Source organism: Sapajus apella, unplaced genomic scaffold, assembly GCF_009761245.1.
Source record: "Sapajus apella isolate SASKATOON/1434 unplaced genomic scaffold, GSC_monkey_1.0 scaffold56, whole genome shotgun sequence".
Taxonomy (NCBI): domain Eukaryota; kingdom Metazoa; phylum Chordata; class Mammalia; order Primates; family Cebidae; genus Sapajus; species Sapajus apella.
In genome coordinates this window covers 12808856-12820606 of record NW_022436996.1, presented here as the reverse complement: position 1 = coordinate 12820606, position 11751 = coordinate 12808856, and the positions used below count along the sequence as shown (strand labels likewise).

Genomic DNA, 11751 nt, shown 5'->3' with positions numbered 1-11751 from the left:
TATATAATGGCAATGTTTACATATTAAAATTAAAGTGGTAAAATGTTAATTATAAATAGGCTATCAGTATGTACTATTTTATCACTAAAGACACCATTACACTTATAAAACATAGTGAAACTCACAGTATATAAATTAAAAATGGAATACCAAAAAATGTTTAAATAACTTCTTGAATGAATGAAAAAAAAAAAAAACAGAGGAACAAAAAGACTACAGAGAGAATAAAAAAAGAATTAATTAAATGTTAGACCTAAATTAAAACAGATTAACAACCTTAAAAGTAAATGGACTTAAATGTGTCACAAATGCAGAGCTTTTATTTTATTAATTTTATTAAATATTCTTCATCAAAACGGAGAAGTTTTCTACCATTAGTTTTCAAGATTTTTTGACCATTCTCTTTGTTCTCCTCTTCTGGGATTCCTATTTCATATATCATGGTATACTTTTTTTTCTCCCACAGGTATCTGAGAGTCTACGTATTTTTTCAACCCTTTTTTTCCATTTTTTATATTGTATAATTCCTATTGATCTATATTCAAGGTCACTGATTATTTCTTATGCCATTTTAAATCTGCTATTAAGCCCATTTAGTAAATTCTTTATTTTAGTTTTTATACTTTTCAACTCTAGAATTTCCATTTGCTTCTTTGTAATAGTTTCTAGTGCTTTATTGATTATTAGTGAAATCATTGTCACTATATATTTCCTCTTTTAAACTTCGCTTTTTAAATTCTTTAAAATTATTGTTGTAGCTCTTTCTTAACTTTTCTTTATTCACATAACAACATGCATTAGAGATTGCTCAAAGTAGATTTTTCTCTCTTTTTCTTTGATTTATGTATAATTCACATGACAAAATTAACAATTTTGAAGTGTATAATTCAGTGGCATTTAGGACATTCGCAATGTAGTACAACCAAGACCTCTATCTAGTTTCAGAACAATTTTATTGCTCCAAAAGGAAACTCCATACCCATTAACAGTCCCTCCATGTATGATTCTGTTTTGCATTGATATAAACTAATAACTGAGGCTGAGTAATTTATAAAGAAAAGAGGTTTATTTGGCTCATGGTTCTGCAGGATTTACGGGAAGTATGGCACTGGCATCTGCTTCTGGTGAGGGCCTCAAGAAGCTTCCAGCGATGGCAGAAGGTGAAGGGGAAACAGATGTGTCATATGGCAAAAGAAGGAGGAAAGGAGAGAGGAGAAGAGAGGCTATGTTCTTTTCACCAACCATCTCTTGCATGAATGGAGTGAGAACTCACTCATTACCATGAGGGAGAGCACCAAGCTATTTATGAGGGATCCACCTCCATAACTCAAATACTTCCCACCAGGTCTCACCTCCAACATTGGGGATTAAATTTCAACATGAGATCAGGAGGAGACAAATATCCAAACTATATCAGTCCCAATTTTCATCCTCCAGCTTCTAGCAAGGAGAGATTTGCTATGTCTATAGATTTGCCAGTTCTCTACATTTCACATAAGTGTTTGGCTTCTTTCACTTAATACAATTTTTAAAAGTTCATTTGTGTTGTAACCTGTAGCATCTCTTAATTTTTTTTATGGTGTTATAGGCCTTTTACAGTCTTGACTGCTAATCTAACATCTCAGCCCACTCAGTGGCAGTTTCTGCAGATTTATCTTTTTTTCTGGGGCAGGAGTCACATTTTGCTGTTTCTTTGGATAGCTCATAAAATGTTGTTGAAAATGTGCATTTTAGAAAATATAACAACTTTGGATTCTCATTTTTTTTCCTTGAGTGTTACTATTTTTGCTATTTTGTTTTTTTACTTACTAACTTTAAAAGTAATTTCCCTAGATTGATCCATGGACTTTCTCCTCTGTGTTGTGCAGTCACTGTATTATTATTTTTTTAAAAATATATTATTCTAGTTATCATTTTACTTGGTTTTCTAGAGGTTTTCACTTCCTTGTGGTCAGCCACCGATGCATTATAATTTGTAACATGCTGAAATACCTTAAGAAATAAGGTTTCATCCTCTGCTGATGTATCAACATGTGGATGTGAAAGTGTTTTTGCATTTCAGATAATTTCGAAGCTCACCTCAGTAGTTTTGTTTGGTTCTCTCAAATCTTTACTATGTGTGTACCTACCTGCACAGAGAGCCCAGGACTTGTGAAAGATCCTAAGGACCCTCAAAAGTTCCAACAATGTTAAGATCTTGTTAAATTTCTGCCCACTCCTCTATTCTACTGTATGATACTATGAGGAATGCAATCAGGTTAAGGGAGGTGTTGGCCTTCCCCAGTCATTATCTAATGAATTTGCCACTTGTACTGACAGTGCCCCTGAGTGTCAGGGCTCCACCTGCCACTCCAAATTATGTCAGCCCCCTCTGGCCACTTTGCCTCTGTTGTTCATAACCAGGCTTGGCCCTACAGAGTCACCATGCTGTCCAGGCTGCTGTGGTGATAGTGGAAGCCTCAGGCATAAATGCTCTAGATACCCACAGGTCTTACCTGAAGTTCAGCAGTGTTTTGGTTTATTTTCTTTTAAGAAATAAATGCTTCCCGCTGTGTTTCTTGCCATAAGTACGTTCCCATGTACTTGATACAATTATGTTGAATAAATTTGTCCAGTTTGATAAGTGTTTTGAGAGGAGAAAATTTGCCAAACATTTTACTTCTTTCAGAGATGAAAGTCATATCCTGTTCAATGTTATTTTTGTCTAGTATTGAGTTCATTCTCATTAGTTACCCCCTCCAATGGTTATTACTTTTTTTTTTTTTTTGGAGACAGAGTCTTGCTCTGTCACCCAGGCTGGAGTGCAGTGGCACAATCTTGGCTCCCTGCAACATCCACCTTCAAGGTTCAAGCCTGGATAATTTTGTATTTTTAGTAGAGACAGGGTTTTGCCATGTTGGTCAGGCTGGTCTTGAACTTCTGACTTCAGGTGATTCACCTGCCTTGGCCTCCCAAACTGCTGGGATTACAGGTGTGAGCCACCATGCCCGACCTATTATTGTTTTTCTTAATGCTGTGAATACAGCCAATGTTAATTTAGGGTTATCTTTATGACTGCTAATTATTTTCACCTTTGCTTATTTTCTGACTTAATTTTTTTTCTTTTTCAAGTACAGCCTTTAAAAGTTTCCTCAGGGAGGTTTTCAGTCAACTATCCACAATCCTGAGATGTTTACTTATGGACTTTTAAATTTTTATTCAATTATAAATACCTCCACTGAAGGTATCTGCCACCTGTTTACAAAGCCCTGTCACAGAATCATCTTCCCATTCAAGCACCAATCTCATTATCTTACCCTCTCAGAGAATCCAGAAAGAATGAGTCAACCGATCTCGATTAGGATTCATTCATTACCTGGCAAGCTACAGTTAGAATACACCAGGTAGTGAATGTGTTTTGTGTGGGAGGCAATCTGTTAGTATTTTAAAAATTTTATCTTTTATTGCTACGTAATAGTTGTACATATTTGTGGGGTACATGTGATATTTTGTTACATCACTAGAATGTGTAATAATTAAGTCAGGCTATTTAGGACATATATTACCAGGAGCATTTATCATTTCTATGTGCTGAGAACATTTCAAGTCCTCATTTCCAGCTATTTTGAAATGTACTGTATATTGTTGACTATAGTCATCCTAATCTACTATCAAACATTAGAATTATTTTTATTTTGAGGTATATTCCTTCTATGCTTTGTTTAGCATTTTTGCCGGGAAAGAATGTTTTTATCCAATGCCTTTTCGATTGAAATGATCATATGGCTTTTTTCTTTACTCTGTTGGTGTTATATGTATCATGTTTATAGATTTCTGTATGTTGAACCATACTTGCATTCCTGCAATATATCTTACTTGATAGGTGTATTATATTTTTGATGTGCTGTTGGATACAGTTTGTTAGTGTTTAGATCCATTGAGACTAATGTGCAGTTTGAAACCAATGTTTGCTGATGTTTCGTCTAGTTAATCAATCTATTTTGAGGAATGGAGTTTTGGAGTTCCCAACTAATATCTTTTGGAGTCTATCTTTCCTTTTATATCTAAGAATATTTGCTTTATATATCTGAGTGCTCCAGTGTTAGGTGCATTTTTGCAACTGCATCTGTGGTCACCAGGGATATTGGCCTGTAGTTCTTTTCTTGTGACCTACTTTGATTTTGGTATCAGGGTATGCGAGATTTATATGCTAAGTTAGAAATAATTTCCTCCTCTCCAATTTTCTGGAATAGTTTAAGGTAATTTGTATTAGTTCTTTACATGTTTGGTAGAATTTGGCATTGAAGTGATCTAGTCCTTGGCTTTTCTTTGTTGAGAGACTTTTTATTACTGATTCTATCATGTTACTCATCATTGGTCTATTCATGTTTTTTAATTTCTCTGATTCAATCTAGTAGGTTGTATGTGTCTAAAAATTTATCTATTTCTTCTAGGTTTTCTAGTTTGTTAGTGTTTAGTTGTCCGTAGTAGTCTCAATGATATTTTGTATTTTTGTGGTATCAGTAGTAATGTCTTCGTTTTAATTTCTAATTTTGTGTATTTGGGTCTTCTCTGTTTTCTTGGTTAGTATACTTAGAGATTTTCCAATTTTATATATCTTTTTGATAAATTAAGCTTTAATTTTGCTGATTATTTTTATTGTTTCTTTTAGTCTCTGTTTAGTACTGCTCTGATATTTTTATTCCTTCTAATTTGGGGTTTGGCTTTCTTGCTTTTCTAGTCTCTTGAGGTACATTGTTAGGTTGTTTATTTGAAATATTTCTACCTTTTGATGTATGTTGAGAAACATTAAGTATACTCTGCCCCCATGGCTCCTTTGTGGAGGATACCTTGTAATTTGTAATTAGTGGTAGGAGAGTAACAGCTGCCTACCTACTTGGTATATTCTTGAGTTATGTATATATGTAGAACACCTGTGTATTAATAAGAATCACCTGTCAAAGAGTAAATAAATACATGGATGAATCTCTGCTCAAGGCCTTCAGTCCTGGAGACCTTCAAACCCTGCAGACTCTCAGGCTATTGGTCCCCAGGATAGATCTAGTCTGTTGGCTACCTGGGTGTCTGCCTCTCTCAATACCTTTAGCCAGCCTGGGTGGGAGTCTCCCGGCCGAGCTGGTTCTCGGTAGATGTAAGCATTTATTGTTATAAATTTCCCTAGCAGCACTACTTTTTTTTTCTATATCTTGTAGGTGTTCATATATTGTTTCCATTTTTATTCATTTCAAAAAAGGTTTTGATCTCTGTTTTAATTTCTTCACTGACCCAATGATTGTTCAGGAGCATGTGGCTTAATTTCCATGTATTTGTGCAGTTTTCAAAGTATCTCATGTTACTGATTTCTTATAGTATGCTATTGTGGTCTCAGAAGATATCTGACAAGATTTCAATTTTTAAAAAAATTGTTGAGATTTGTTTTGTAGTCTAACATATGGTATATCCTGGAGGATGTATCATATGCCAATGAGAAGAATGTGCATCTGTTGTATGAAATGTTCTTTAAATGTCTGTTTAGATCCATTGAGGCTAATGTGCAGTTTGAATCCATTGTTTGCTGATTTTCTGTCAAGTTAATCAATCTATTCCAAGGAGTGGAGTATTGGAGTCCTAAACTATTATCTTGTTGGAGTCTGTCTGTCCTTTTATATCTAAGAATATTTGCTTTATATATTTCAGTGCTCCAGTATTAGGTGCATTATGTAGTTTGGTTGTGTTCACACCGAAATCTCACCTTGAATTCCCAGATGTTGTCAGAGGGACCCTGTGAAGGTAACTGAATCATGAGGGCAGATCTTTCTGTACTGTTCTCATGATAGTGAATAAGTCTCATGAGATCTGATAGTTTAAAAAGAGGTGTTCCCCCGCACAAGCTGTCTCTCTCTTTGCCTGCTGCCATCCATAACTTGCTCCTTCTTGCTTTCCACCATGATTGTGAAGCCTCCCCAGCCATGTGGAACTGTAAGTCCATTGAACCTCTTCATTTTGTAAATTGCCGTGTCTCAAGCATGTCTTTATCAGTAGCATGAAAACAGACTAATACAGTGCATATATATATTGGAATTGTTCAATCTTCTTGATGAGTTGATTCCTTTATTATATAAATACTTTCTTGATCTCTTTAATATTTTTAACTTAAAGTCTGTTTTATCTAAGTATATCTATTTTTGCTTGCTTTTTCTTTCCAATTGAATAGATTTTTTTTCCATTCCTATATTTTCCATCCATATGTGTCTTTAGAGGTGAGGTGAGTTTGTTGGACACAGCATATAGTTGGGTCATGTGGTATATAAATTTTAAGTGAAAAGTTTAACTCATTTACTTTCAAGGTAATTTTGATATGTGAGAATGTATTACTGTCATTTTGTTAATTGTTTTTGGTTGCTTTGTATATTCCTTGTTCCTTTCTTTCTCTCTTATTGTTTATGGTTATGATTTGGAAGTAATAACATTTAAGTTCTTCCTTTTCCATATTTGTATGTTTGCTGTATGTACCAGTTTACACTTTCATATGTTTTCATGACTGTAGGTGTCTCTCTTTAGCTTTCAATACAGGATTTCCTTGAGCATTTTCTGTAAGGCCATTCTAGTGGTAAAATATTCTCTCAGTTTTTGCTTAACAGGGAATCTTTATTTCATCTTCTCTTGTGAATGATAACTTTGCTGGATATGGTATTCTTCTCTGGATATGGTTACCAGTTGTTTTCTTTCAGCACTTTGAATATATCATCCCATTCTCTCCTGACCTGCCAAGTTTTTTGCTGAGAAATCTGCTGTTAGTCTAATAGGGGTTCCTTTATATGTGATTAGATACTTTTCTCTTGTTGTTTTTACAACTCTCCTTGTCTTTGGTCTTTGACAATTAGACAACAATGTGCCAGAGACAAGTTCCTTTGTGGTTGTATCTATTTGGGGATCCCTGAGTGTCCTGTGTCTGAATGTGTAAGTCTCTTGCTAGTCTCGAAAAATTTTCAAGTGTTATTTTGTTTATAGGTTTTTTAATGCCATTAAACTTCTTTTCCTTTTATGGGAGATCCCAAATTTAGATATTGTGTTGCTTTATCATGTCCCATATATCATGTAGGCTTTCTTTATTTTTTTATTCAACTTTAAAAATCTGAGTAGGTTATTTCAAAGTAACTGTCTTCTCGTTCTGAAATGATTCATTCTGCTTAATCTAGTCTGTTATGGAAGTGTGCAATTGTACTTTACATTTCATTTATGAAATTCTTTAGTTCAAGGATTGTGTTTTCTTTTAAATGATATCTATCTTTTCTTGAATTTCTCATTCAGATTCTACATTATTTCTGATTCTTTGTATTGCTTATTTATTTTCTTCTGTACTTCACTGAAATTCTTTAATATTATTATTTTGAATTCTATCTCAGGTATTTGGTACATTTCTTTTTGTCGGAATCTGTTGCTGGAGAATTACTGTGTTCCTTTGGAGGTGTCAATTTCTTGCTGTTGCTCTTTTATGTTTCTGTGGCCCTTCATTGATACCTGTGCCTGAGGTGTAACAGTTACTTCTTCTAATTTTTTGAATTGGCTTTCACTGGAGAAGACTTTTTCCTACAGCTTTACCTGTGGTTTCATGCATGTAGGGCACTTTAGCTTTGATTTTGGATTCTTGCAGTAGTATGGTTTTTATATAATTGCTTTGGCTGTAAACAGTATTAGTGGTGTCTGACTTTTTCAGTGACTTAGGGTGCAGATGTTAGCGAAGGCTGAAGGAAACTTTTGCTTGGAATGGGATACCATGTGGACCACTTTTCAGGACCCCATGGTGGCAGCAATAGGCCAAGTATGCCTATCCTTGAGGCCCCTCTGTGTACATATGCACTGGCACTAGCAGGTCCAGGCAGGACTATCCTTGGGCCTCCAAATGCTTGCTTGAGTGCCAGAAGTGGAAGCAGGTGGTCAGGTAGGTTGACGAGTCCTTGGACCCTGAGCAGAGTGTGTGATATGAGCAGTGATAGTAGTAGCAGTGGGACAAATGCATGAGCTTTCAGGTGGCACTTGCTGATATTAGTGGTGGCTGTGACAAGCCGAGCAGGCCCCCAGGATAAATTTCCAGATGCCAGCAGTGTTGGATAGGATGGGGCAATCTCCAGGCCTCCCAACAAGTATGCTTGGGTATCAGTAGCAGTTATTTCTGGACTTGTTCTTTGGCTCCCTGGTGGTCTGCAAGTGTACCTGGTGACCAGTTGGGTGGATTGATCACTGGACCCCCAGGTAGCAGGCTTTGTCACTGTCCTCAGGCTCTCCAGTGGGAAACACAGGTGCAGGCTGTGGCGATCAGGGCAGGATGATCCCTAGATCCCCGGTGGTATGCTTGTGTAGTGGTGGCAACAAAGGCAGTGAGTGTTGAAATGTTGTCTTTAGGGCACATGCACATATGTGGCAGCTCTGCTGTTGAGGGGGCAGCATTACTGTTAGTGACAATGGCCCCACAAAGAGAAATTTTAGACTCTGGGATTATGTGTTTAATTTTCCAGTGGTGACAGTGGCTGCAGCAGATGGTGAACAGAGTCTGTTTCCAGAGTACTTGGACATGGGTGGCATCCCATTGCTGAGGTGAAGCAGGGTTGCTGGCCCAAGACGTGGGTTTCAGACTCTGGGGAGCATGCTCTTTGGTTCCTTTCATCCTGGAGACAGCCTCTCTGTTGCTCTGCACTGCCCTTCTCCCGGCATGCAGGGAACTATGGGCTAGAGTGCTAGGGCCCTTACTGCTCTACTGGGTCTAACCAGCTTCTCACCACTACAGCCCTCCAGGTGAAAGTTGGAGGATGTTAGTGGGGCTTCAGGGATGTGGAGATACACAGGCTCTCATGCCTCATGTCAGGATGCAGTTGACTTGGGTTTGGACTCTCAAAATGACCCTTTACTGCAGTTGCATGGGACTCTAGGATGGTGTGGGACCCAGTGTGAGCTCCCTTTCTGGAGCAATACCATTGTGCAGACATTACAAGGAAATCCTTACGCCGGCCTCAGAGATTACATGGGTTGAGGGACTCTTCTATAGCTAGGATTACAGAAATCTGCAATGAGAATGTGAACGAATCTCTTACTTGACCTCTCCTTGCACTGGGGAGCCTCTGTGGGGTTCCAGCCTGTCGCTGCTGGGCTGTCCACATCACCTCCCTCTTCTCAGGTGTCTCGTGTTTCTTGTCTCTTCTCTGCTGAATTCCAGTACTCTCTTTTAGATGTTCTATTCAAAGTGTGATTATCTACTCAGTAAAAGGAAGCTATTCTTTGTGGAAAAGTTGAGTGTCCTGTGCCCCTAGTCAGTCATGTGGGAAGACCTCCATCATTATTTACAAATACATTTAAGTACTCTTAACATACTGAAATTTAAAGCACCCTACTGACCTTGTTTTTTTTTTTTTTTTTTTTTTTGAGAGGTGCCAAGTTTATTAGCGTGAGAGAGTATTACCCTCACATTGCCACCAACAGACATAGATCTCAGAGACACACTGACCTCTCACCAATAATTTTGGAGAGTTTCCAGGGTTGGAAGATACCTTAGAGGTCACCGGGCTGACCCTCCCATCTGATGTGTTAACCCCTCTTAATCTCCGTCCAGGAGACTGAGGTCAGATTCTGTTTAAGAAATGGCCATCACTGAAACTCTGGCCAGCTCCGCCTCTGCACCTGAGAGGAGGAGAATGTTGAAGCACTGTAAGGCAGTCGCAGGGAAGTTCCTTGGCTCAGGCCCCGGTGGTCCCTTTTCCTAAAATGAAAGGTTCCCAGAGTCCAGTGCAAAGTCCCTCGAAATCCCCTCACCAAGCACAAAGCACAAAAGGAGGCCTGGGCCGAGGGTCTGGGTTAGCTGGATTTTGTCCTTGGGCTTTGAGAAGGCCTGGTTCTCCGTCCACAGAAGGCCTCTCTTGCAGGGTTCTGGGGCCAGCCCTTGCCACGAGCAGCTTGTTCTTCAGCTCAGGAAACTCCAATCAGGGAACATTAGGCTTGCTGTTCCACCAGCTGTAGCTTGGCAGTCTTGACTCGATGAGCTTCCTTCAGGTTCCGTGCACAGACCTCTGGGTTGGAAATGAACTCCACCTGTTGCACGGGAAGCCAGCCTCGCTCCCCATCCGAGAGCCTCTCGCTCTCCAGCCAGCCGTCACTGCTCTGCCGGGTCACCATCACCACGTCGGCTTTCTCCAGGGCCAACTCGTCATTCTCTCGGGGCTTGTAGGCTCGAAGGCGCTGCACTTGGGGCAGTCGTCACACTCCAGAAGGTCCAGCTCCTCTCTCGGCATGGCCAAGGCTGAGATCCGCCGAAGCTTTCACTTGGCGTCTCCGTGCGGAAGAGGAACTCGGCCCGGGCGCCCCCAGTGTTTTGCCGCAGAAAGAGAACAGGTTTTTGCGAGGTCCGTGTAGCCTCATTTCGCACTTCTCCCCCCAGGGGAGGAGAGGGGAGCATGCTCAAATACCAGGAATCGGCTACCCTCTGGGCCCGAGGCAGCAGCAGTCACTGAAGAGGTGCAGGTGGACTGGACGCGCGCTCAGCTCCCTTCGCAGCCCTGGGGACACCCTGAACTCCAAGGCGGTCAGCTCCCCGCTCTTTACCAGGCAGCGTGACTGAGAAATGAGTGGGAATATTGTGCACTCAGACTCCATCTTCTGGCTCAGGTAGATTAGCCCCTGGGTCCGTTGCATTCTCTGGGCGTGGTCATCGCAGTCCCGGATCAGCTGCTGCAGGGCGTGGTGCGCCTTCGCGGCCTCTGCTTCCTCCCAGGAGCCAGGTGTGTTCTCTTCAGAATGTTCTGGAGCAGCAGGTTGAGGCGGGTGATGCGTCGGAAGGGCGGAATCAGAAAGGACTTGAGGGAAAGGCGCTGGCAGACGGGGTCTCTCTCCAGCTTCTCCAAGACCTCTCGGAAATCGCTGTTGCTATTCATCAGGTTCTGGAAGGTGAGTTCCTGATAGGTCTGGTTGGTGACAAAAGGCAGGTAGACCCGGCGGAAGTCTGGGGCATGGTTCAGGACCACGTCACGTACTTGGAAGGAGAAGATATTATTCTCAAAGTTCCCTTCCAGGTCTGAAAGGAACGTGGCACTGACACCTCGTACATCCTGTAAACCAGGCAGATTCATACATTTACATAGTTTGCTTAGTGTCTGCAGTAGTCACATTTTGTGCAGTTAGATTAGGGTGGGGTTTCTTGGTAGTGAGTCAGCTCCCACATTTAGGGGGCATTTAGAAAGCATGTGAGAAGGTTTGGTGTTTATAATAGCTGAAGGCTGGGGATGTTAGATATTCTGGAATGTAGGCAGCACTTCTGATTAGCAGATTCTTGCTTCTTTAAACTGTAGAGATAACTTCACAACAGTTGTCTCTACAAAGGTGAGAAATGTATGTTTGACGTGAAAATTTAGCTCCACGGGTAAAAACCAACTTAAGAAATAGTTTTTGTATTGTTTTTATATACATTATCAGGAATGCAAATGATGTGTAAATTGAGAAAAGAGTTACTTTGTTTTGCTAAGTACATTACCAAAATTTAATTACCATTTTGACAAATTAAGAAAACAGTGACATTCTAATTCGTGAATTTTAAATGACCAATGCAATATGCATATAATGGACTGTACTTGTAACTATTGCATTGGGAGATTACATGTAAGTAAAATCATCTATTTCATTATACATTTTAGTGTACTCATGCTCAAACATTAAAATGATATATGCATTATTTGATTATAAATCAATTTCCTTTTATTTCACCTTTATTATACAGTAAGACCACTATAC

At 39.6% G+C, this 11751-nt stretch overlaps 1 protein-coding gene across 1 annotated transcript; it reads right to left on the bottom strand.

Moving 5' to 3' along the window:
- Positions 1 to 9396: 9396 nt before the first annotated feature.
- ARHGEF5 (Rho guanine nucleotide exchange factor 5) lies at positions 9397 to 11093 on the bottom strand. The gene is given in 7 exon segments (XM_032245211.1): positions 9397 to 10226; positions 10229 to 10288; positions 10291 to 10353; positions 10356 to 10406; positions 10409 to 10455; positions 10457 to 10748; positions 10751 to 11093. Coding segments are annotated over 7 exon segments (1122 nt in total). The 3' UTR covers positions 9397 to 9960.
- Between the last annotated feature and the right edge of the window lie 658 nt (positions 11094 to 11751).